Here is a 27,401-nt window from a genome sequence, read left to right on the forward strand (position 1 = left end):
GTAGGCAAATGAATAGTTTGGTTTAAAGCCACACTAGAAACCACCTTAGGCATAAAGGAAGGATTAGTACGTAATGATACCCTATCCTTATGGAAAATCAAAAAAGGCTCAACCGCCATAAGGGCCTGTAATTCAGAAACCCTTCTTGCAGAAGTAATGGCCAATAAAAAAGCAGTCTTCCATGACAAGTATTTCAATTCAGCAGTAGCCGCAGGCTCAAAAGGTTGTAGAGTAAGTTTCTCCAACACAAAATTGAGATCCCAAGCAGGAGTAGGAGCTCTACGGGGGTCTTATATTCTTTGCCCCTCTAAGAAATTGCTTGAACAAAGGATGAGAAAACAATGGTGGGTCACAATCATAGTGAGCTGAAATTGCTGCAGCATGAATCTTAATGGAAGAGAAAGACAAACCTTTGTCCAATAACTCAGTAAGGTATTGAAGAGCCACACTCAAATTAGGCTCAGAAACCTCCAAATCCTTTGCTGCACTCCAAAATAAAAATCTCTTCCATTTTTCTGCACACTTTCCTTGTACTAGGTCTTCTGGCTTCCATAATCACATTCAAAACTTGTTGAGGAAGTTGAGACCTGCTGTGGTTCAAAACAGAATATGCCAGGCTGTTAGATGAAGAGAGTGAAGCTTGACATTGAGTAGATGACCGTCCCTCTGAGACAATAGGTGTGGAATCAAAGGTAAAGGCCATGGAGGCTTCCTTACCAGACTCCTCAGTAATGGGTACCAGTGTTGCCGAGGCCAATCTGGAGCTATTAAAATCATCCTTGGCTTGTCTTGTCTGACCTTTAGGAGTACCTTTGGGAGGAGAGGCAGAGGTGGAAAGGCATACACATGAAGATTTTTCCAACTGAAAGAAAGAGCATCCACTTTCCAAGCTGTGTGATGAAACCTTTTCGTGCAAAACTTTGGCAGCTGGTGGTTTAGTGGAGAAGCGAACAGATCTATGTCTGGAGTTCCCCATTACACTGTCAATGTCCGAAATACATGAAGATCCAGTTTCCACTCGTGGGGATCCATGATTTGCCTGCTTAACACATCTGCTAAGGAGTTCTGTGCTCCCGGCAGAAACCTTGCCTGAAGAGTTAGTTGCAAGCTGAGCGCAGTCTCCCACAAAATCATTGCTTGCCTGCATAGAGGATAAGAATGTGTTCCCCTTTGTTTGTTGATGTACCACATGACAGTTGTGTTGTCTGTTAGAATCAACACCTGCCCTGGAAGAAGTAACTCCTTGAAAGCCATTAATGCAAACTGGACTGCTAACATCTCCTTCATGTTGATATGTAGATGCTGTAGTCTGGCAGGCCACTTGTCTTGTATCCACTTTCCATTCAGATGAGCTCCCCAAGCTATGTCTGAGGCATCTGTCGTTAGAATCTGACTCGCCTCTGGCCGGGTCACAGAGAGTCCCTTGTTTAGGTGACATTCCTGAGCCCACCACAAAAATTCCTTTTGAATGCAAGGTATTATTTGAATGACAGTGTCCAAATCCTGGCAGTGCTGTGTCCATACATTTTGAGATACCATTGCAGCTTCCTCATATGCAGTTTGGCATTGGGAAGCACCAGAATACAAGATGCCATGAACCCTAAGGCTTGAAGGACTGTCCTTGCAGTCAGCCCGGACTGAAGAGATAGTTGATGGAAGTAAAGGAAAGATTCTTTTGTTTGTCCGGGGTTAAAAGGCCATCTGGGTTGCTGTATTCAGTCTCACACCCAGAAAGCACATGTCTTGAGAGGGTACTAGACTGGACTTTATTTCGTTCACAGAATACCCCAGGCATCTTAGCACTGCTATCACATATTCCAAATGCTGTAAAAGGTCTTTTTCTTGAGCCAGAATCAGGCAGTCGTCCAAGTAAGGATAGATTTGTATTCCTTTGAGCCTGAAGTAAGCTATCACTGGAGCCAGAACTTTGTGAATACTCTGGGCAGTAGATAAGCCAAAGGGCAATGCAGAGAACTGATAATGGGAATTCCCAGCTCGAAAACGCAGATACTTCCTGCAACTTAGTCTGATAGGCACATGAAGGTAAGCCTCCTTGAGATCTAAAGTTACCATCCAGTGATCTTTGCCCAGCAGAGGTAAAAGCTGTTGTAACGTCAACATTTTGAACTTGGGAATGTCCAGATAAGTGTTGAGGATAGATAAATCCAAAATTGGTCTCCACGTGTTCCCCTTTTTGGTACTAGGAACAGGCGAGAATAAAATCCTAGGCCCCTTTCTGGTACAGGAACCTGCTGAATGGCCCCTATTTGGAGCAACAGAGAAATTTGCTTGTGAGCTTCTTTTCTTTGTAGAGGAGGAATGTCTGGCATGTCTTTGTAAGGAGGCAAGGTATGGAAATAAAACCTGTAACCGTGGTGAATGATATCCAATACCCATCTGTCTTGGGTAATTAAACTCCAATTTTCTTTGAAAGTGCCAGTCTTCCTCCCAAAGGTGCTGCCAGACGAGAAGGCACTGGCAGCTCGAAAGGCAGGTCATTGGGTCTGTTTACGAAAGGGCTGACCCCTGCCCTCACCAGAAGACTGAGCAGGTGAACTCCCTGTTCTAGGCCTAAAAGAACCTTGAGCTCTGCCCCTACCACGTCTAGACCTACCCCTAGACTGGGAATCATAAGAAGGATATGTCCATCCTTTAGTAGGCCAATTTCTACTAAACTGGAGGCTGAACCTGCAAAAATCTTTAACAGTCTGCATAGACTTAGCCTTGTCCTCCATTTTCTTTAAAACTGCTTCCACAGGCGAACCAAACAACACATCAGACTGTAATGGAGCATCCAAAATCCTTGTCTTAACATGCTCAGCTAAATTCTGATCCTTCAGCCAGGCATGCCTGCGAAGAACAGAACCAGTGGCAGCCACCCTCAAGAGGCCTGCACAGCATCAAAACCACATTGCAAGGAATGCTTACCCACCTGTTCAGACACATGAACTAAATCCTGCAACTCTTTACACTCAATACCTTCCGCCAGAGCATCCACCTTAGACTTCAATTGTGAAAGGAGATAATTTTGATATTTTAACATGTGGAACTGGCAATTCAAAGCCCTCATGGCTAAAGTGGAAGAAGTATACACCTTCTTTCCCCATCTATCCAAAGCCCTCGCCTCTTTATCAGGAGGAACAGGATTTTTAACAACAGAAGCCTTAACACCTTTAGGCCCCTGAGAAACAGTTTCTGGGTCTGCCCTAGGACTCTTTTACTTATGAGCTTCAGGCACCCTATAATACCTATCCGGTTTAACTGGGGCAGGAGGCAAAGAATCAGGGTTCAGGGAAGCCTCTGCAAAAACATCTTCCACCACATCCAGAACAGGAGGTATAGCTAAAGGCCTATGCTGGGGTAAAACAAAAATTCCCTAAGCCTTTTCCTGGAATCAGAGAAATCTTGACCTTCCCATTTAAAATGCTCCCTCATGGAATGAAGAGTCTCTGAAAAAGACAAATCCTCAGGAGGAGAAGCCGAAGGAGTAGAATCATCCACATCAGAATCAGAATAAGGAGGATACTCCTGTAAGTCTTCAGCCGAAGACTCAGAAGCCTCGAACACTGCTCAAAACTCTCAAGCTCAGGTTCCACCCTAGGCCTCTTATCAGGAGGGCATAGAACCCCTAATCATAGTAATCAAATCTTCTGCCATTTTAAGCATATGTTTCTTAGGCAAAGATCCTGAAGAACTAGGAGAGACACCTGCTGAAGCTAAACCTGGCCTGCCTCTCAAAGAAGCCTTGGAAACAGAAGGAAGGGCCTAACCACCTTGGGAAGGGAGGGAGAACAGCCACCTGAGAAGCCCCTTCAGCCTGGCCTACCTCCTGAGAGGACACATCTTGTAACAGTAAAGTCTCTCCCTGAGACTCCAAAGAAACTACTGGCAGAACCTTCTAAAGAACCGACGTCCGGGACTGACGGTTCTTCCAACCTAGGCTTAACTGCTTTGTCCTTGCGCTTTTTAGACGAAGCGGGCGGCGGAGCATCCGACGGCATTTTATAATTACAACGCTTCCCAAAAACTAACCTGGCACAGTCTAATCTTCTCTTTATAGTGCGTTTGTTAAATCTAGCACAAGAGCGGCATCCAACAACGTCGTGCTCAGGCCCTAAGCAAGGTATACACAAGGTATGGTAATCCCTATGAGGTATCTGTTTCCCACAAGAAATACAGTTATTTACTTTTTCTGACATCCGGTTAAATACTGAGGCAAGAAAAAACCAAAATATTCCCCAACGGGGTACTTAGCCAACTTTGATTCGGTCTGAAACTCCGACTTCAGAAAATTTCAGAACGCCAACCTGCACTCGCAAAACTGCTTCTGCATCGGACCATGCGGCAAAAAAGACAGAGGATATGACGTCGGTCATGCGCATTTGTACCCTGACGTCCTGACGTCAGACTAATGCGCCTTGACCGACGTCAGCCATATACTTTGGTATTCGGGCCGACTGGGACAGCGGACTACCCAAGTGTTAGGACTGCAGCAATGTGGGATGAAGAACATCTGCTCATGTTGAATGAACTTTTCATTTATTAAAGTTAAGTTTTACCATATACAAAAGAAATGCAATCTGATAGTCATATGGAGAAGGTTACTTTAGAAACTACCTTTCCCAGTTTTGGTTTGGAAAAGGAATTGTATAACTGATCATCCCTTCTGAGGTCTTTTGTCCTCTGAATATAAAATCTGAGTAGTCTGTGATCATCTGACAAATGTAGAATAAATTTTCCTTTGAGTATTTTAAGAAGATGTATGGGCTGGTTTAAATTGGTATGCCACCTTAGGAATAAAGGATGCATTAGCGCTAATGGAAACGCCGTCTTTGTGAAAAGACAGATAGGGGACTTTGATGATAGGGCTTGAAGTTCTGAGATCCGTCTGGCTAATGTTACTGCGACTAGAAAATTAATTTTCCACATGAGGAACTTTAAATCTACTGTGCCGGAGGGTTCAAATGGAGCTTGGGTTAAAGTTTGTAAAAGAATGGTGCTATCCCATGGGATGCTGGATATCTAATGAAAGGTCTCAACAGAAAGGTACCTTTGATGGAGGCATCTGAGATCTGGAGAAATGCAAAAGGCCTATCATTACCTCTAACATGAAAACTGGAAATAGCCACCACCTGAACCTTAACAACTGCAAAACTGGAGCTTTTGTCAAGATCATCATACAAAAACTCAAGTATGGAAGGAACTGGTGCTGAAAAGGGGCCCAGGGTTTTGGAGTAAGCCCAAACTGAAAATCTCTTCCATTTACTGTGGTAAACTTTCCTAGTCAACAGCTTTGGTGAGCCACAAAATATATTAACTACATCAGTGGGAAGCCTAACTTATCTGGCTATGGTCAAAACTGGAAGAACCGTGTGGTTAACTTCATTGACCTCTCATCTGGAGGAGGCAGTCTGGACCAGTGAGTTAGCAGATCTAGATAATGATCCAATGTCATTAAGGATGAAACAGTAGAGGTCATATGAAGGGTAACCATTTTTTTTTTTGAGGGAAAAATTGAGGATCATCTCTGACCTTGCACTGCCTTGCTTTCTGAATGAATTTGATCATTAGGGGTAAAGGGAAAAAGCATACAGGAGACGCAGGGGTTCCAACTGTGGACCTCAGCATCCCTCTAATTCTCCCAGTGGGGAGATCAGGGCAAAATACCTGCTGCATGTTTTGTTTAGACAGAAGACAATAAGGTCACAGCAAGGCTGGCCCCAGCAACTGGAAATTGTTTGTGCCACTATAGGATTGAGGGATGACTACTGAAGCATAAGGACGGTCCTGCTCAATTTGTCTGCGAGTTCCACAGGATGTGCATTATCATCAGAAAACTTTGTGAAGAAATCGCCCACTGCCAAATCATAATGGGCTTTTGACAGAGAGGATAAGAACGAGTTCCTCCTAGTTTGATGATACACCACAAAACAGTCTTATTATCCATCTGTATGAATATCAACACCCTTGGGGAGAAGGTTATGAAACACTAGGAGGACCACTTTCAACTTCAATTAACTGATGTGAAGCTTGGCCTCTGTGGTCGACCATTTTCCTTGGATCATCTTCCCCTTGAAATGCCCCCACCCCCACCATGGAGGGATACATTAGTGATCACCGTTGTAACTGGCAAATCCATCTAGAAGGTACAACCCTTAGTTACAGACAAGAGATTACTTCCCACCAAGCGATGTGGTTTTTGCAGAACTGCATGACTGGAATTTTTCCATGTAGAGGGTGAATGGATCGAGACCACTGTACTGCTGAAGTCCACTGCAGTACTGACATAAAAAATCTTGCTAACTGAATCATTAAAATCAAGGATGCCATGAGACCCAAGAGAAAAATGATTAACCTCGCTCGTGGTTTTGGGTGATGCAGAACCTGAGCGCTGTGAATTGAAGTGATTGAACAAAGAGAAGACTGACTAAAGTTTGGTGTTTAGGTGGCATCCTATTAACTCTATAACCTGAGCTGGACTCTTGCTAGGTTTACTGAGATTCCTACACATGGCCCCGATGCATGAACAGAAGTTGCTCAGTGGGGCCGTGAGGAGCTAATCATCTAGATACAGGAAGACTTGGATCTCTAGCAGGCACAGGTGTGCAGCTACTACTGCCACAATCTTGAGGCTGTGGTGAGACCAAATGGCAGCATTCTGAAATGGAAATGATTGGCTCCCAGCCAGAGGCGGAAACATCTCCTGGAATGCTTCACTATTTTGATGTGACAGTAGGCAACCTGGTGATTTACAGAGCACATCCAATCTCCCTGCCCCAGAAGAGCCAAAATGGACTGCATTGTGATTATCTGGAATTTTATCTGTTTTACAAATTGGTTTACGTGACTTAGATGCAAAATGGTCCAGAGGTCCCCAATTTTCTTTGGTACTAAAAAGAACAAGACTCTGGGGGACCACTTGGATTACTTTTTTTCATAGCAGCTTTGAAATTTCTGTGGCAAGTCCCACTGATTGGGTGGAACATTGGGGATTTTCTTCTTTTTCTGGGGTGGAAGGAAAAAAGGGAATTGAACAGCCTCTGGATATTATCCTTAGCTCCCAAGAATCAGATATTACCTTGCACAAGGCTTGAGGGTGTAAGGAAAGATGCTCCTGACTGCCTCCAGAGTGCAACAGGTGGGCAACCATTCAGAAGTGCTGAAAAGCTTTCGCAGACAATGGAGCTCGAAAGTCTTGATTTGCAGTTGTCCTGGGCCTCTTGGGCACCACCTGTAAAAAAATTACCTCCTCCTCTACCACAGGGAGGTCTGTCACCTTGGGAGTCATGAAAACTACTCAATGACTTGCAGAACCCCATCTTCTTCCCCAATCTCTGGTCCCTAGAGAATGCTCCTTGTGGCGTGGAGACGGGTACTCCCACTGCAGTGAGAGTCTTGCTATCCTGTTAACTTCTGGTGAGTGTCTCCTTGACTTTTGGCCCAAACAAGGTGAAAGCACCGTAAATAGAAGTTATGTTCTTACCATAACGTTCCATGTTAGTTGTCTTCTTCTCGCCTTCTTTCTTGCTGGATGGGTTCGGAGCCGACCTCGGCTCCGACTTGGCCAGTCTAAAAGCTCGAGAGTTGGTTCCACCGGCTCGAGGCTCCCCTTATATCCCACAATTCTAGGCGGTAATACCTCAGATCTCGTTTGTAAGCTAGGCCCAGCCAATAAAAAATCCAGAATACTGGAAATGGGAAACCCACCTCTATAAAAAGACAGAAGGAAGGTGACCTAAAACCTGATGAAGGAATATATACATAGTATAGTTTATACATATATACAATAGAGGTGTTAGGAAGAAAGGTCACAATCAAACTCCTCTAGGTCTGTCCAGGCTAGGGGGAAGGAGGGTGGGACGCAAGAAAGAAGGCAAGAAGAAGACAACTAACATGGAACGTTATGGTAAGAACATAACTTCTATATGTTAAGTTGTCTATCTTGCCTTCATTCCTGCTGGATGGGACCGCGTCCCTAGCACCTTTTCCCGGGTGGCCTATCGGAACAGACTCTTGAGTACAGTGGAACCAAAGTTATATCTATGTCTAGAAGCTAAATCCAACTTATAATGAGAAATGAAAGTGAGGAGTAGCCCATGTAGCTGCTGCACAAATCGTGTCAATAGGCAGCCTATCTTGGAAAGCTATAGAAGTAGCCAAAGCTCTAGTAGAATGAGCTTTAGGTCTGCTAGGCAACTTCTGGTGTCTAATCTCATACACAAAGGAAATCAAGGATGTAAGCCATCTGGAGAGTGATACTTTCGAAACTGGAAGGCCCTTTCTGCCTTCTGCATAAGAAACAAACAATTGGTCAGCTTTTCTGGTCTGTTTGGTCCTATCCAAATAATACCTTAATTGTCGATGAACATCTAGCCAATGTAATTTTTGTTCAGACCTGTTAGAATAGTTAGGAAAAAACACAGGAAGGTCAATGTTTTGATTTAGATTTGCCGCAGAGGCTACTTTAGGTAAAAAGGATGGGTTGGTCCATAAAGATACCCTATCCTTATGAAACAAAAGATATGGTGATCGACTGCAGAGTGCATGAAGCTCTGAGACCCTTCTAGCCGAAGTAATGGCTACCAGAAAGAGTGTCTTCCAGGATAGCAATTTCATTGAACAGGAAGCTGCCGGTTCAAAAGGGGGAAGAATCAAAGATGTGAGAACTAAATTAAAGTCCCAAGAAGGAGGAGGATTTCTTATAGGAGGCGTGAGAAAAAAAACTCCCTTCAAGAAAGCTTTGCAAAGCTTGTGAGACATGATGGCAGAATCCGAGATGCCCACATTAAAGTTAGATATAGCTGCCAATTGAACCTTAAGAGTAGACGGAGACGAACCTGCGTGGAATAGTTCGGCTAAGAAATCAAGGACCGTTTGAATGGGAGCAGTGAAAGGATCTATGTCCCTTCCTTGAGCCCAATAGGAGAAACGTTTCCACTTACTAAGATAAATCTTCCGGGTGGAAGATTTATGGGAAGCTATTAAAATATCTCGAACTGAGTGATATTTGAGGAAGCCTGGCTAAGGTTGGAATTGGAGGAACCAAGCAGTGAGGTTCAGAGAGGGGAGGGAGCGATGTAACTGACCCGACTGATGGATCAAAAGATCTGGAACTAGGTCCAGATGCCAGGGTTGCTCCAACAGAAAATGGTGTAGAAAGGGGAACCAAACCTGTCGAGGCCAGAAAGGGGCAATGAGGATCAATTAAGCCTTCTGAGTGATGGCTTTCTGTATCACTTGAGAAATTAGTGGGAAGGGAGGAAATGCATACAGAAATCCCCGGGGCCAAACTTGGACAAGAGCGTCCCTGCTGAGATGGCCTGGTAGAGGAAAGAGGGTGAAGTAATCTTTGCACTTGCTGTTTTGGGGAGTAGCAAAAAGGTCGCAGCAAGGCTGGCCCCACTTCAGAAAAATTTTCTCCACGATTGAATTTTTCAGAGACCACTCGTGAGGCATGAGAATAGCTCTGCTCAATTTGTCCGCAATGAGATTGGACTTTCCGGGGATGTGCATTGCTATCAGAAACCGCTGAGAAGAAATCGCCCATTGCCACAATCTGAGTGCTTCTCGACATAGGGGGTAGGATCTGGTTCCACCTTGTTTGTTGATATACCACACTACAGACATGTTGTCCGTCTGAATTGCTATCGTTCCCATAGGAAGAGAGTCTTGAAGGGCTTGCAACGCTAAAAGCACTGCTCTCATCTCTAGAACATTTATATGCAAGTGGCGTTCATCTGGCTGCCAAATGCCCTGGACTGTCCTGCCCTGATAATGCCACCCCCACCCGATCAGGGAGGCGTCCGTTGTCAGAGTAGCAACTGGAGGGGGAGGGACAAAAGGTCTTCCTAGGAAGAGCTGGGGGGAAGAAATCCACCAAAGAAGATGATTCCTGCATGTTTGCGTTATCACAATGGTGTGGGACATCGGAAGTTGTTGGTATGACCATTGTGTGAAGAGCATCCATTGTAAGATTCTCATGTGAAATCTGGCTAATAGAAGTAGAGGGATAGCAGCCGCCATAATCCCCAGTACTTTTAGGACTAATCTGACTTTGATTCTGTTGCTGTGGAAAAGAAGAGAGACTAGTTTGTGTATGTCTGCTATCCTTTGGTCTGTGAGTCTCGCAGACATGCTGACTGTGTCTAGATTTGCGCCTATGAAGGTAATAGCACGACAAGGCGACAAAAAGTACAGTTTTGTACCTACCATAAATGTAGATGTTCGAGGATCCACATTGCTGCAGTCCTAACTATTGGGTAGTCCGCTGTCCAGTCGGCCCGAATACCAAAGTATATGGCTGATGTCGGTCACGGCGCATTAGACTGACGTCAGTACGTCAGGGTACTAATGCGCATGACCGACGTCATACCCTCAGTCTTTTCTTGCCCCAGATGTCAGAAGACCCTAAAAAGACAAAGCCAAAACCAAAAACACCAAACATACCTGCACCAAAAATATATACAATATATACAAAGGTACCAGAATATAATCTCACCTACACAACCACCCCTAAACACAGAGGGGCAGGAGGGAGGGTAAATTGGACTGCAGCAATGTGGATCCTCGAACATCTACATTTATGGTAGGTACAAAACTGTACTATGTTCTTCATTCCACATTGCTGCAGTCCTAACTATTGGGTAGAATCCCAAAGCAGAGGTAAGGGAGGCTGGCAAATCATAAGGAAGCAGGAGCTGATAACATGCCTTGCAAAATAGCTGTGGCAAAACCAGCCCTAGACTTAGAGTAGAGAGGAAGGTGGTAATGCTTAGAGAAAGTATGCACTGAACTCCAAGTAGCTGCCTCCAAAATATCCTTAGTTGCCACCCCCCGTAGAAATGCTGTTGAAGTGGCAGTAGCCCTAGTGGAATGAGGCCTAATCCCAGCTGGAATCTCCTTGCCATGATGGGAATAACAAAATGCAATGCAAAACCCAATCCACCTAGAAATAGTTTGTTTTGACACAGGCTTGCCCTGAACTCAAAGCAAAAGAAACAAACAACTGCTGAGACTGCCTAAAATCCTTAGTCCTGCTTAAATAATAACGCAATTGCCTGTGTACATCTGAAGTGTGCAAAATCTTTTCCCCTTTATTTTGGGGATCTGCATAAAAAGTAGGCAAATGAATAGTTTGGTTTAAAGCCACACTAGAAACCACCTTAGGCATAAAGGAAGGATTAGTACGTAATGATACCCTATCCTTATGAAAAATCAAAAAAGGCTCAACCGCCATAAGGGCCTGCAACTCAGAAACCCTTCTAGCAGAAGTAATGGCCAACAAAAAAGCAGTCTTCCATGACAAGTATTTCAGTTCAGCAGTAGCCGAGGCTCAAAAGGTTGTAGAGTAAGTTTCTCCAACACAAAATTGAGATCCCAAGCAGGAGTAGGAGCTCTACGTGGGGTCTTATATTCTTTGCCCTCTAAGAAATTGCTTGAAGAAAGGATGAAAACAATGGTGGGTCACAATCATAGTGAGCTGAAATTGCTGCAGCATGAATCTTAATGGAAGAGAAAGACAAACCTTTGTCCAATAACTCAGTAAGATATTGAAGAGCCACACTCAAATTAGGCTCAGAAGTCTCCAAATTGTTTGCTGCACTCCAAAATAAAATCTCTTCCATTTTTCTGCGTACACTTTCCTTGTACTAGGTCTTCTGGCTTCCATAATCACATTTAAAACTTGTTGAGGAAGTTGAGACCTGCTGTCTTTCAAAACAGAATATGCCAGGCTGTTAGATGAAGAGAGTGAAGCTTGACATTGAGCAGGTGACCGTACCTCTGAGACAACAGGTGTGGAATCAAGGGTAAAGGCCATGGAGGCTTCCTTACCAGACTCCTCAGTAATGGGTACCAGTGCTGCCGAGGCCAATCTGGAGCTATTAAAATCATCCTTGGCTTGTCTTGTCTGACCTTTAGAAGCACCTTTGGGAGAAGAGGCAGAGGTGGAAAAGCATACACATGAAGATTTTTCCAATTGAAAGAAAGAGCATCCACTTTCCAAGCTGTGTGATGAAACCTCTTTGTGCAAAACTTTGGCAGCTGGTGGTTTAGTGGAGAAGCGAACAGATCTATGTCTGGAGTTCCCCATGACACTGTCAATTTTTGAAATGCATGAAGATCCAGTTTCCACTCGTGGGGATCCATGATTTGTCTGCTTAACACATCTGCTAAGGAGTTCTGTGCTCCCGGCAGAAACCTTGCCTGAAGAGTTAGTTGCAAGCTGAGCGCAGTCTCCCATAAAATCATTGCTTGCCTGCACAATGGGTAAGAATGTGTTCCCCCTTGTTTGTTGATGTACCACATGACAGTTGTGTTGTCTGTTAGAATCAACACCTGCCCTGGAAGAAGTAACTCCTTGAAAGCCATTAACGCAAACTGGACTGCTAACATCTCTTTCATGTTGATATGTAGATGCTGTAGTCTGGCAGGCCACTTGTCTTGTATCCACTTTCCATTTAGATGAGCTCCCCAAGCAATGTCTGAGGCATCTGTCGTTAGAATCTGACTCGCCTCTGGCCGGGTCACAGAGAGTCCCTTGTTTAGGTGACATTCCTGAGCCCACCACAAAAATTCCTTTTGAATGCAAGGTATTATTTGAATGACAGTGTCCAAATCCTGGCAGTGCCGAGTCCATACATTTTTGAGATACCATTGCAGCTTCCTCATATGCAGTTTGGCATTGGGAAGCACCAGAATACAAGATGCCATGAACCCTAAGGCTTGAAGGACTGTCCTTGCAGTCAGCCCGGACTGAAGAGAAAGTTGATGGAAGTAACTGGAAAGATTCTTTTGTTTGTCCGGGGTTAAAAAGGCCATCTGGGCTGCTGTATTCAGTCTCACACCCAGAAAGCACATGTCTTGAGAGGGTACTAGACTGGACTTTATTTCGTTCACAGAATACCCTAGGCATCTTAGCACTGCTATGACATAATCCAAATGCTGTAGAAGGTCTTCCTTTTCTTGAGCTAGAATCAGGCAGTCGTCCAAGTAAGGATAGATTTGAATTCCTTTTAGCCTGAAGTAAGCTATCACTGGAGCCAGAACCTTTGTGAATACTCTGGGAGCAGTGGATAAGCCAAAGGGCAATGCAGAGAACTGATAATGAGAATTTCCAGCTCGAAAACGCAGATACTTCCTGCAAGTTAGTCTTATAGGCACATGAAGGTAAGCTTCCTTGAGATCTAAAGTTACCATCCAGTGATCTTTGCCCAGCAGAGGTAAAAGCTGTTGTAACGTCAACATTTTGAACTTGGGAATGTCCAGATAAGTGTTGAGGATAGATAAATCCAAAATTGGTCTCCACGTGTTCCCCTTCTTCGGTACTAGGAACAGGCGAGAATAAAATCCTAGGCCCCTTTCTGGCACAGGAACTGGCTGAATGGCCCCTATTTGGAGCAACAGAGAAATTTGCTTGTGAGCCTCTTTTCTTTGTAGAGGAGGAATGTCTGGCATGCCTTTGAAAGGAGGCAAGGTATGGAAATAAAACCTGTAACCGTGGTGAATGATATCCAGAACCCATCTGTCTTGGGTAATTAAATCCCAATTTTCTTTGAAAAGAGACAGCCTTCCTCCCAAAGGTGCTGCCAGGCGAGAATGTACTGGCAGCTGAAAAGGCAGGTCATTGGGTCTGCTTACGAAAGGACTGACCCCTGCCCTCACCAGAAGTCTGAGCAGGGGAACTCCCTGTCCTAGGCCTAAAAGAACCTTGAGCTCTGCTTCTACCACGTCTAGACCTACCCCTAGACTGGGAATCATAAGCAGGATAAGTCCACCCCTTAGTAGGCCAATTTCTACTAAACTTCGGAGGCTGCACCTGCAAAAAATCCTTAACAGTTTGCATAGACTTAGCCTTGTCCTCCATTTTCTTTAAAACTGCTTCCACAGGCGAACTAAACAATACATCAGACTGCAAAGGAGCATCCAAAATCCTTGTCTTAACATGCTCAGCTAAATTCTGATCTCTCAACCAGGCATGCCTACGAAGAACAGAACCAGTGGCAGCCACCCTCGAGGAGGCCTGCACAGCATCAAAACCACACTGCAAGGAATGCTTACCCACCTGTTCAGAAACATGAACTAAATCCTGCAACTCTTTACACTCAATACCTTCAGCCAGAGCATCCACCTTAGACTTCAATTGTGAAAGGAGATAATTCTGATATTTTAACATGTGAAACTGACAATTCAACGCCCTCATGGCTAAAGTGGAAGAAGTATACACTTTCTTTCCCCATCTATCCAAAGCCCTTGCCTCTATCAGGAGGAACAGGATTTTTAACCACAGAAGCCTTCACACCTTTAGGCCCCTGAGAAACAGTTTCTGGGTCTGCCCTAGGACTCTTAAAAAGATACTTATGGGCTTCAGGCACCCTATAGTACCTATCAGGTTTAACTGGGGCAGGAGGCAAAGAGTCAGGATTCAGGGAAGCCTCTGCAAAAACATCTTCTACCACATTCAGAACAGGAGGTATAGCTAAAGGCCTATGCTGGGGTAAAAACAAGAATTCTCTAAGCCTCTTCCTGGAATCAGAGAAATCCTGACCTTCACATTTAAAATGCTCCCTCATGGAATGCAGAGTCTCAGAAAATGAAAAATCCTCAGGAGGCGAAGCTGAAGGAGTAGAATCATCCACATCAGAATCAGAATAAGGAGGATACTCCTGCAAGTCTTCAGCCGAAGACTCAGAAGCCTCCGAACATTGCTCAAAACTCTCAAACTCAGGTTCCACCCTAGGCCTCTTATCAGGAGGGGACATAGAACCTCTAATCATTGTAATCAAATCCTCTGCCATTTTTAGCATATGCTTCTTAGGCAAAGACCCTGAAACACTCGGAGAAACCCCCACTGAAGCTAAAGTAGGCCTGCCTCTGAAAGAAGCCTTAGAAACAGTAGGCGAGGCCCTAACCACCTTAGGAAGAGAGGGAAGAACAGCCACCTGAGAAGCCCCTTCAGGCTGGCCTACTTCCTGAGAGGATACATCCTGTAACAGTAAAGTTTCTCCCTGAGACTCCAAAGAAACTCCTGGCAGAACCTCCGACTCCACTGAGCCTTCTAAAGAACCGACGTCCGGGACTGTCGGTTCTTCCACTCTAGGCTTCCCTGCTTTGTCCTTGCGCTTTTTGGCTGAAGCGGGCGGAGCATCCGACGGCATTTTATAATTACAACGCTTCCCAAACACTAACCTGGCACAGTCTAACCTTCTCTTAATAGTGCGTTTGTTAAACCTAGCACAAGAGCGGCATCCAACAACGTCGTGCTCAGGCCCTAAACAAGGTATACACAAAGTATGGTAATCCCTATGAGGTATCTGTTTCCCACAAGAAATACAGTTATTCACTTTTTCTGACATCCGGTTAAATACTGAGGCAAGAAAAAACCAAAATATTCCCCAACGGGGTACTTAGCCAACTTTGATTCGGTCTGAAACTCTGACTTCAGAAACTTTCAGAACGCCAACCTGCACTCGCAAAAACTGCTTCTGCATCGGACCATGCGGCAAAAAAGACTGAGGATATGACGTCGGTCGTGCGCATTAGTACCCTGACGTACTGACGTCAGTCTAATGCGCCGTGACCGACGTCAGCCATATACTTTGGTATTCGGGCCGACTGGACAGCGGACTACCCAATAGTTAGGACTGCAGCAATGTGGAATGAAGAACATCAGACTTTTCACAATTTATTGAGATACCTAGCTTTCGAAATATGCGAAAAGTGTAGTCCCTGGCAAGTAGTAGAAGATGCTTGGTGGGAGCTGTAAGGAGCCAGTCGTCTAAATATGGAAACAGTTGGAATCCTTGACGTCTCAGGTGAGAGGCCACCACTGCCATGCATTTGGTAAACACCCGGGAGGCTGTGGTGAGTCCAAAGGGCAGGGCTCTGAATTGAAAGTGACTGGTTCCCAGCCTGAAGTGGAGAAATCTCCTGGAGCGTCTGTTCATTTTTATATGATAGTACGCATCCTGGAGGTCTATAGAGCACATCCAGTTTTCCTTTCCCAATAGGGGTAGGATGGATTGCAACGTGACCATCCGAAATCTTGTTTTCTTGACAGACTTATTCAAGATGCTGAGATCCAAAATGGGCCTCCAGTCCCCTGTTTTCTTTGGAACCAAAAAGAATTTGGAGTAGATTCCGGATCCTTGCTGGTCTGCTGGCACTGGCTGAATGGCTCTTTTTGCAAGCAACTTCGATATTTCTAACGCTGCTTGATCCCTTTGAGCGGGTGGAACATCTGGAAGGGACTTTTTTGATTGATTTGGAATGCGAAAGAACGGAATGGAATAGCCTTTGGAAATGATGGACTGTACCCACTTATCTTGAGTTAGAGATCGCCAGGCTTCTGGGTACAGTGATAATTTTCCCCCGACTGCCTCCGAAGGTGGACAGTCGGGCAACACCTCAGGGATGCTGGAAGGGCTTATCGGAAAAGGTTTCTCGATTGCCCTGGTTCTGCGGACCCCCCCTGCCTCTTGGGCGACGTCTACCATTATTGTTCCCCCCTCTGCCTCTAGAGGGGAACCGACTCTGTGCGTCAGGCAAAGCCCCTTGAGATTGCTTGCGGAACCACATTTTCCCACTTTTCTGGCCCTTGGGGTAAAGCCTAGGAGGAGTAGAAAAACGGACTCCGACGGCAGAAAGAGTTTTGCCATCCGTCTCGCACCTTGTCAAGGTTTCTTTCACTTGAGGACCAAAAGGGACGATCCATCAAACGGGAATTAGTGAAAGACGTCTTAAAGGGGTCCATAAATTGCATAGCCGCATCCAGGCATGCCGCGTAAGGCCACACCTGTACCTGCGGCTCTGCTCGCTCCATCAGCCGCATATGAAAGGAGGCGCATGGAGGAGTTAGCTATAGAATTTAGGGTAGCCAGCTGAGCGTTCATCTTGTCCTGAAAACCCGCAGCTGTAGGATCCTTTAACATCTCACTCGCTTCCTTGATCAAGTCTCTTTGAAGACGAGTGAAATGACAGAGGTAGTTCAGCGAACGCATTGAAAAGGTCGCTGACGAAAACATCCGCTTCCCGTACCTGTCCATAGACCTAGATTCCTTGTTAGGGGGATGGACAGGCACTGAAGGATCAGCTAGTTCCTTCTTAGTGGCAGCAGCTACCACCATAGCATCCACAGAAACTCCCTTAGTCAGAAATTGCTTGTTTGCTGGTGCTGTAATAAACCTTGAAGGTCTCCTGGGGGTGGGGTCCACAGAGTCAGGAGCCGTCCAAGCCTTTTTTGCTACCACCTGCATAAGGGGGTCAAAGGGGGGGGACACCCAGGAGGTGGAAGGGCGAGAGCCGAACGCCTCAAGATACACAGATTCATCCTCCGAAGGGTTAAGGGCTGGCCAATTTCCCCTCTGTTTCAAGATCTCCAGGATGTCTGCAAAGGAGACATCTTCACAAGGGGAACGGGGGGAACCCTCGGAATCCTCTAAATCCGTGTCAGAGGTGACAGACTCAGGTGAGTCTATGTGCTTCCTCTTGCACTTTCTCTTCCTAGGGGGCACCCCTACCAATTCAGGGGAGGCCTCGGAAGAGGATGAGATCCCCACCGGGGATTCTTGAGGAGCTGGCTCTCTGCGGTCTGGGATGAGGGAGTGAGCAGACATTACCTGAGGCACCGAAGAGGAAGGGACGGACGGAGCTGACTGTGGAGTTGAACCGGGTTCCAACACACTCCGCATGACCTCGAAAGCACCCCTGTCAGGCAGAGCCAGAGGTCCCCGCTCCGAAAAGCTGAAAACCTCCCTCGGCACAGACAGTGATGGCTCCGAGGCCGATGTCAGAGCCGAACTCACCAGCGCCGAAGCGCCGAGAGGGAGAGCGGGGTCGGACAAGGGTCCGATGCCACTCACCCCCTCGGAGCCGACGAGGGAAGTCTGGCGCCGAGATTCTTCCAAGGAAGAAATCGGAGCCGACGACTGCGCCGAAGACAACTGTATCGGCTCCGACGCTACCACAGTCTCGGGTCCGAAACGTCCCGGCTCCGAGCTCAAGAGAGTCGGAGGAGGAACATTTTGAGGAATAGGATTAAGCATCGACTGATGAGTCGGGCTCTGAAGCATTTGGGCCAGTGCCTCGGACTTAAGAAGTCGACTCACTACCCTCTGAAGGTCATGGTCAGACAGTCTCGATGACCTAGAGGAGTGAGATCTATGGCTCCGTTCAGACAGCAAGGGAGATGCTGGAGCCGAATGAACGGAGCCAAGGGACGGTGACCTAGACCTCTTCCTAGATGTCGGTTCCAATAGTCTTATCGGAGCCGACTCAGAGATTTCTAATACCTCGGCTCCAGCCGGAGCCGAGGGAACCACAGAAATAAGAGCTCGAGTCTCATCGGCTCCAGCCGGAGCCGATGTTGTAGCAGACTTCGACGGCCTTAGGTGTCGACTCAGATGCTGGAGTCGAAGACCTAGAAGCCTTAGAGGGTTTGCCCAAAGAAACAGTCGGAGGACCCTCAGGTTTTAGCAAGCCCCGTAAGATGAGCTTATTTTTTCTTTCCTGCAGGACTCTAGGGCTGAAGCCATGGCATACAGCACAAGAGTCCTGCAGGTGTAAAGGTCCCAGGCAGTACACACAAGAAGTGTGACCGTCTGCCAGAGACATTTTCTGACAGCACGAGTCACACTTCTTGAAGCCTGAGACCTCCGAATCCTTAGACATTTTACGTAACAAGTGTAATCACACACAAGCACAAACACACCGATTACACTATACACTAAAATAAACTAACTTAACTAAATAAATTTAGATAGATAGTTATAAATTTATAACAGTCCCTACAAAAAACACATACACTCCAAAGGGGGATGGAAGGGCCTGAAGGCCTAAGGAAAGAACATATAAGTTCTTGTGGAAAAAGGGGTGCGAAGAGCAAGAAGTAAGGGATAAAATACTTTTAAGTAAGGGGATACTGAACAGAAACTAATTTAAAAGGGATTAGTTAAACTTTTTAACTGTTTTCTACACTAACCTGAAGCCGGTTGAAGCAACACACCTCGATAGCTGTAGCGGCAAACGAGATCTAAGGTATTACCGCCTAGCATTGTGGGATATAAGGGGAGCCTCGAGCCGGTGGAACCAACTCTCGAGCTTTTAGAGTGGCTGAGTCGGAGCCGAGGTCGGCTCCGAACCCATCCAGCAAGAATGAAGGCGAGATAGACAACTTAACATTGGGCATTAATGAAAAATGACAAAGCCTTCCACAAAGTCAGATAAGTCACATCCAGGTGTGGTGGCACATGGTGATGCCACTGTCTGCTGCCCTGGCCATGCTGTTAGTTGCATTTGAGAGCAGATGCATGGATATATCAGAAGATGATTGTTTGGGGGGGGGGGGCTGGGAGTCCACGATCTTCTGAGCATCCACTGGCAGTACCCCTGAGACAGACTTGATCTCTTTAGTCAACTACAACATCTAATGGCTGACCTTTACTCCAGTGCTTCTGATTCACGGGTGCTGATAAGATTCAGTCAGCCTTCTTAGGTAAGGGCTCCAACCACATCAGGTTCCTTCCACACCCATTGAGCCATAAGATTTATAAGGGGATCGATGTGTGATACCATCCAGGACAATTTTGCTCTGTTACCAAAAGCCTCCAGCAATACTGACTTGTCAGATTAAGGGTCTTGGGATGACTAACCCTCTCTCTGTTTCATTAATTTGAGGATGTAACCAAAGGTAATGTCTTCAGAAAGAGTGGGGGGAAATCCGCACCTTCTTCCAAGTCTGTATCTTCAGTGAAAGATTATGGGAAACAGCCCATGTGCTTCCGTTTGCATGTCCTCTTTCTGGGACCAACCCCTATAGAAGGGTCAGAATCAGATAGGGAACTAACAAAGCTAACTTCCTCAGAGGCTAGTGATACTGACTGTCCCTGCTGGATACAAGGTAGAGGGGAAGAAACAGATGTCTGATATGGACTGGGTGGAACCAAACTGATTTAAGCCACCTTATTTTTTGGTAGGTGCTAAAATTTTTCAAAAGCCTCGAAAGCCAAGGCTGCCACTGGAGAGGAAGACTGCTGTTCAGAGGAAGAGAAGGAAATAGCTGACCTCAGGTCCGAGCTACCTAGGGCCAAAGCACAGAGAAGAACTAGCTCTGTAAATCTCTGTCAACTCACCCCCAACCCCCAGAACTTGGTGCCAAGCTTTGGCTCCAAATCTCATCTCGGTCTGAAGGCTTCAGTCAAGAGACAGGGATACAGTCAGTGTCAAAGATGTAAGCAGCTCTGGCACTGAAAGGTGCTCAGGTTCCAGATGATTCCAATAATCCAGTTCCTGAAGGGTGAATCAGTATAGATTCATGCAAGGGAAGGTTAAGTTGGCCTACACTTGGTACCAAGATAATCCCAAGCTGTATCTGCATCCTCATAAACTTCATCATCCTATGGACACAGAATTCCTTGAGATTTCTGGATGATCACATGGATGATGCTACCAAACATGGTCATAAATATCTTCTTTCCAGAAGAATGGATGATTGCAGTCTAGAACTCACCAAGACCGGTGAGCAGCTGATTCAGAGAGGTCGTCAGTTCCGAGTCTGTGTTGGTTACAACCTTCTGGGAACCTTGGGGTCAGGGTCAATTGAAGTAGTTTGTTCTGGAGTTCATTTCTTAGATGTCTTAGAAGGGGATTTGGTCCTTACTTTGCATGTTTCCCTCTTGTCCTGTCCTTATCTTTTTCCTTCTTTGAAGGTTTGGCCTTAGGCTTGTCACATTTAGGAGAAGATGGTGATGGGGTAGCCCTTGTCCGTGTCGGAAGGAGCTCATTTAAAACCAGCTTGTCCCTTCTAGTTTGGAGGGACTTGGCACTGACAATAAATGCCAAGATGTGCAGCACCGAGACAGTAAACACAGAGTGTGGGTCTTGTGGAGGAAGTCTGTGCTCACATTGAGCATTTTTTGAACTCTTGTTGATTCAGACATGCTGAAGATAAAGAAAAGTTACAGAAAGTTTTTTTAAGAGAGGGTTAAATACACATACAAATGTGGGAAAATAGTGGAAACTCACTAAATTTAGAACCTGTAGACACCAAAGGCCTTACAGGGTTAACCATGCTAAGACAACAATAAGTAAGATAACTGAAATTTTCTAAATTTAGGAGCTGGCAAAAGAAAAACTCTCATGGTAAGAGAGAAGTTGCAGTAAGAAGGAAATAATATAAGTATTAATAACCTACTGCCAAGGAGAGCTTTATGTGCACGTCCATACTTGTTCAGGTGGCAAACGAGATCAGTGTGTCTGAGGTACAACCTAGGGAACTAAGGGAATGGGAGAAGTCGGAGTTCAGGATCTGACAACCCACATGTTGAATGGATGAAAACAGACAACATTTAATCCTGCTGTCACACCTTTAAACCTTTTTTCTGCAGGAAGGTTTTTAACACCCCACTGACTGCTGCAACTCAAAGCAGGGAGAATGCTCAGAGATACCAGAACTCAGACTAATATACATCCATCCTACTTCACATCTGGACTTCTGCAATTCTGAGAATCATAACTACAAAACTTCAAAACACATTCACAGAAAACACACACAGTACAAAACCAAAAAGAAAAATATGCGGCTAGAGAAACCTACAGGCAGGCCAGAGTGGATAAAAGTACATTATGGAAGAATTTAGAGAAAAGGATAAAGGGACAGAAGTCATGAAGACAAATGAGATGGAGAATCAGTCCTTCAGAACATTCTTAAAAATGCAAACAATTTGGGGCTAGCACATACATACATAAAAACAAGTTACTTACTTTTCTTGGGTCCATCAATTACTTCCAAAGTAAATTTCACTTTGTTTGCCCAGATATCAAATGACTCTGCTCTGACTTTGAGCTTGTGAAGCATTGTTGGGAGTTCATCCAAAGTATAGCGGTACCTGCAATCAAAAAGAACACAAATAAATAGAAAACATTTTTAACAACCCTGAAACACAAAAGTGCTATGGATTAAAATAAGCATACCCCAAAACTCACAGAAAAGGTTGAACCCAAACAAAATATGGAAACTAGAACAAGGGAAGGACGTATATCAACATTCATATCACTACTGAGCTCAGTTTGTACAGAAACACTGCATATTAATAGCATTTTCAAAAAGTTTTTTTTATGGACGCCAAGTAAAAATTACAAAATCGTGTACAATTACAAACTCTTCTCCTTTAATATACCTTGTATTGGAACCTGGCTATCACATTAAGCTTTTAAGTTATCCGATTACTGAGTACTACCTTACAAGGCCATGAAATACATCTGTGCAAACATATACTTACTATAACATAGACGTGTCCAACCTGCGGCCCGCAGGCGGCCCTCAGAGCTCTTCCATGCGGCCCTCAACCTCTAACTGCAACATCGATGTACACATGCCCCAAAACACTTTTTTGTTTTGTGTTTTTTGCTCCCGTGACCTGTAACGCTAATGTCGGTGTGCGCATGTGCCAAAGCACCCTTCTAGTTTTGTTTTTGAGCCAAAAAAGGGTCAGTGTGTTTACGTCATTACTTTGCACCGAACAATCTGTGTGTGTGTGTTCTCGCTGAAGAGGGACTCTTGTATGGATTTGCTGCTGTTGCCTTTGAAAGGGACAGCAATTACCTGTGTTAATAAGTAAGTACGGAGTGAGTGCATGCATGAAAGCAGAATTGTGTGCGTGAAAGTAGAAGAAGAGTGTGTGTGTGTATATGTGTGTATTTGTGTGCATGACAAAGAGAGGCGCATGCACAAAGAGGCTAACAATGATCAGTCTACCTACTGAACACAAACAAGTTAGCTCACAAATATAACATACATTAAGAGTACACTTTCATTAAATTGTGGCTTTCCTGACAGGGAGAGTGTTGTATTGAACATGAACTCATACCTCTTAACTGTATGGATTTTCAAAGAATGTCCGAATTTTTGCCTCATCTTCCAATTTGTGTCTTTTGCTTAGGAAATAAAAGTAGTCATCCAAGGTAATGCAGTTCCAGGGAGTAAGAATGAAACAGCAGCCTAGGGTTAATGGGTCAGTAGTGGACTGACTATGTAGGACTGTAGCATATAAAGTTGTATTGTTTTTTCAGATAAACAAAAAAGCACCTAGTACTGTTTTTTCATTGGTGGGTCCTAAGCAGTGATAGATTGGACAACAGTAAGCATAGCTTTGGCGGATCATCAATACTGGCAAATCAAGTGGGCACAATGTCATTTTTTTAATGTTGGGGATTTTAGTGTGTATGTGTGTGCTTATTTGTTGGGAGTGCTGCAACATTAGATGATTATTAAAGACAGAGACTTACAGACTGTGGAGAATGTTTCTTTGTTTCAAAACCTAATACTTGGGTACGCAGCTTCTTGCCATTTACAGTGGATGGATATTTACATTTAATGGACAATGTATTAGCTTGGGCTTGTGGGGTTCTGAAGGATGCCAAGTCTACGACAGCCAATGTCTTGTAAAATAACCTGGAAATGGATATTGGGATGTTACTGAAAAAATATAGTAAGTGGGTTTAGAAATATAGTTTAATTAAACAAAGTGTACTTTCAATTTACAGGCCATAATTTAATTTATTTCAGGTAGTCCAGATACTGGTAGATTGTATACCATTAGACTTAATTAGGGAGAGCTGTCATTCTGGGGAAACAAGCAGCCCTAGTTTCAGTGAAAGCTCTGCGGTTGCTTGCAGGTTCTCATAGGTTAGTACTAAGCTAACTGCCCTTGCGAGCCATTTTAAGCTTAGCCAATTATCCCTTGTAAGACTCAAACCCTGCACCTTGTGTTTGTAAGGCAAACGCCTTAACCATTAGGCCTCCCTCCCTAGGAAGTTGCAGGATGTTGATGCAATGTTTTTTATTTATTATTTTTAATGCATTTGTCATTTCAAAGCATGGTTTTCTTTGATGCAAAAGAAGGCATGACTGAATGAGCCATATAATGTTTGACAATGATGGGATATAGAAAGATTATAAGTGATGTATAATGTTTGCAGCTACAGTTGTTTCAATGGTGTCTGTGATGCATAACTATTTTTGGGCCTGTGTCCCACTTTTATTTTTCGCTTTGTCCACATTTCTTGCTCTAAGGATGAGAGGTATGGTTCCATACTAAATCAGAAGTTGTATTTACCTTGGAAGACTTTTAGGCATAATTATGAAAAACAGAGCCTTTTTAATATCTCTGCTTATTTCCAATATAAACTGCCATGTAACCTTGCAAATAACCTTCTTATTAAGCTACTTTACTTCTTTTGGAATCGACAGGTATGATTCATCTGTTCGGACATAAGCATAGAGTGCTAATGTGACTGATTTCTTGCAGCAGTTTGTGGTTTACATAATCACAATAACTTTTCTGTGTTTCTGGGTGTGTAATCAGTTTAACAGTTTTAAAGATGTTTTCCAAAAATAAATAAATATATAATAAATAAATAATCCTCTCTACATTTTGAGCTATTGACAAAGTCTGGGAATTTGTTTTTTTCAAAAGTGAAGGTCAGTCAGCATTACAGCTCAGTAAACTGTCAGTCTGTGAGTAACTTCTGCACAAATTAAAACGTCTGAATGTCAAATGGCTTTAGATTGGAGGGAAGTTTATTTTTATTTATTTTATTTTACATTTGTTAAGTCCGACTGGACACAGGTCCATTTTCAGCGGAGGCCCGGGGAGAAAAGCTCCAAAAATAACATAAAACAATATAATACAATACATGAGACAGAGAGACAGCAAATTATGGATGCAGTAACTCATACAATATGGCAGAGATTACATCTCGTAACAGTGAGAATCACTGAGGTACAGAATAAACTTAAAAACATTTTTTTTACAGTTATAATTACAGCAAGGCAAATATCAAAGATTTAAGTTTTTAGAAGAAAGCTCTGAAACAATCTTTTGGTATGGATAAACCTGGGGATTGACACAAGTTATATGTTTACACCAATATGTAGCATTATAGTTTATGGTTTTCTTATTGATTTACTTTTTGCCGAGCAGTTGTTTGATGATTTACTGATGGTCCTTTTGGTGGTGGGAAATTACATGGATGAATCCATCTCTATTATGATTTTTTTTCAGATATTTTGACTTCCAGACAATTTCATTCAGTGAGTGGGTGTCATGTTATTACCGAGGTTGCCTATTTTACAAGTAGGTTCTTTATTGCGTGTGTGTGTGTGTGTAAGAAAGAGAGAGATTTAATATGTATACTGTATATAATTTTGCAAATGGAATTTTTAGTTAAACATACCCCTCTTCTTGGGCAACTAGACTTGAGTAACCAATATTAGATCTTAGCCACCCAGCTGGGAAAGGTTAGTATGTGGATTTTCCAATTGGTTTGATGAAGGCTATGCTACTTACCCAAGGACTACATTTATGGCTATCCATCCAGCCATCGTGTTGCTGAACTACATTGTTTGATAATGAGAGGAGCTTTTTACAGAAGTTGAAGGTTTTTGTGTCAAGAACCTGTCCATAAAAAGTGGCTTGTTTATGTTGAAGTTTAGGCTGTTGTCTTTGTAGTGAGCGTTTTAAGTGTAACCAGTATTTCTGATGTAGAGGAAGTCTCTTAAGGCAGGATCTTTCTTAGCCTGGAAAGCAAGCCAATGATGAAATTTATAGGGGCCAGTGAGAGACAGAGGAAAGCAAGAAGCTTTTTAGTCTGTTTGGATAACTAAGTGAACTTAGTCCTTTGACCTTTTTTGTCAGAAATGGTTGTAGTCTTTGTTTTGGCAGGGTGTTTTGCTGAGGCACATGTCAAAAGGGGCATTGCACTCAATAATGGCTCTTGTAAAGGAAGAATACAGGGATGTTATGACCTCCTTGTCCCTGGATGAGATACCTTTACTAATGAAGTGGGCCATGTAAAAACTTTCCTTACAATGGAGACAACGTGGTGGTCAAAATTCAGGTTTGTATCAACCTGGGTGCCCAAGTACCATATGACTGTGTGGTTACAACATTGTTATTAATGTGATAATTTGTGGGGACATCACTCTTCTCAAAGGGGATGATGATGCATTTTTTGGCATTTAGCTTGAGGCCATATTTCTGGCACCAGTTATTTGTTTGGGTAAGACCCTCTTGTAGCTTATTCAGAATTGTTTTAAGTCAGTAATGTGAATTCTTTACTTTATTGCAAATTTGTTGGCTTATTTTTGTGGATTATAGTATTGCAGGACTGCTGATGTTGACATTTTACGTAGTTGGACTGCTGGAATGGTTTTCCCAGTGAGAAATGCTAGTGCTGTAGTGAATATCTGTTTATTTGTAAAAAAAAAAAAAACATATATATATATATATATATATATATATATATATATATATATATATATATATATATTAACTAAGATGTTAGAGTTAACTGTTAGATTAGAGAATTAGAATGTGAATTAGAATTTTAAGGCAACTATTAGGCATTTATTACATTTATTCATTGTTCAAATGCACCTACAGTACAGCCAGGAGGTCGACTGTGGTCTTCCGGAGCAACGAAAGCATTAACTATATGATATATTTTATATGCGGCCCCAAGACCATTTCTGTTCACTCAATGCGGCCCCAGTAAGCCAAAAGGTTGGACACCCCTGCAAAATACAGTCAATGTATAAGAAAGACATAATGCTGGGGTTATTCTACATGCAAAAGCAGTAGCTTTTTCTTCCCTGCAAAAACCAAAGGCAGCTTATGCCAGTGTGCACATACAAAGGTATATGCATAGTCTCCCCTTAAATAATGTATTGGTGTACATTCTCTTCAGTTCTGTAGCTCCATGACAGGAAGGACAGATGCAGCAGACCAACAGCTCTTCATCTGTATAACAAAACAATATAACAGCTGACAACAGTAGCTCTACCTGGAAAGGGTCTATATTGGATTATCTAACTTTCAAAAGTTTGACTGTCATATGGTCAACGCCATATGATCGAATTTTTGAAAGTTCAAATGTTTTAACGGAGATCTCCATACAGTGCGGAATGGGAAGATTTCCCTTTTCTGCACTGCAGTGCAATCTCGGAGCTGGTATACTTAAAGAGCAGGGGGTGCAGGGTGGCTTGACCCCCTGCTTAAAACGTTCAGGTAGGTTATTTGTGTAGTTTATTTATTTTTTTAATTAGATTTTTCGAACTTTTAAAAGTTCGATCATACGGTGTCGACCATATGGCAGTCGAACTTTTGAAAGTTCGATTATCTAATGTAGACCCACCTGGAAATACCCTACTTCTTCACTAGTCAAACACATGTAAGAGTATAAAGGTAGAAGTAAACAAAATAACAGAATGAAATAAATTATTTTGATTTACTATACATTTGTTAACTGGGTAGCAGGTATGGCCATAAAATCCTTTCCAGCCATAATCTAAGACACAGGTACAGATGCATACAAAATTAGCACTGATTATACTGTGAGTAGAAAAT

General features: G+C 43.7%; 1 protein-coding gene across 2 annotated transcripts in view; it reads right to left on the reverse strand.

The window, feature by feature from the left end:
* Positions 1-27,401, reverse strand: part of KDM5C (lysine demethylase 5C) — a gene marked incomplete at its 5' end in the record, with an annotated part of 2,556,543 nt that overhangs the window by 1,281,308 nt on the left and 1,247,834 nt on the right. For both annotated transcript variants that reach the window (XM_044060510.1, XM_044060501.1), the window contains 1 exon segment: positions 21,757-21,881. In XM_044060510.1, the coding sequence (XP_043916445.1) occupies positions 21,757-21,881 (125 nt within the window).

Source organism: Protopterus annectens, chromosome 1.part0 (assembly GCF_019279795.1).
Source record: "Protopterus annectens isolate FY-2018-M chromosome 1.part0, PAN1.0, whole genome shotgun sequence".
Classification (NCBI taxonomy): domain Eukaryota; kingdom Metazoa; phylum Chordata; order Ceratodontiformes; family Protopteridae; genus Protopterus; species Protopterus annectens.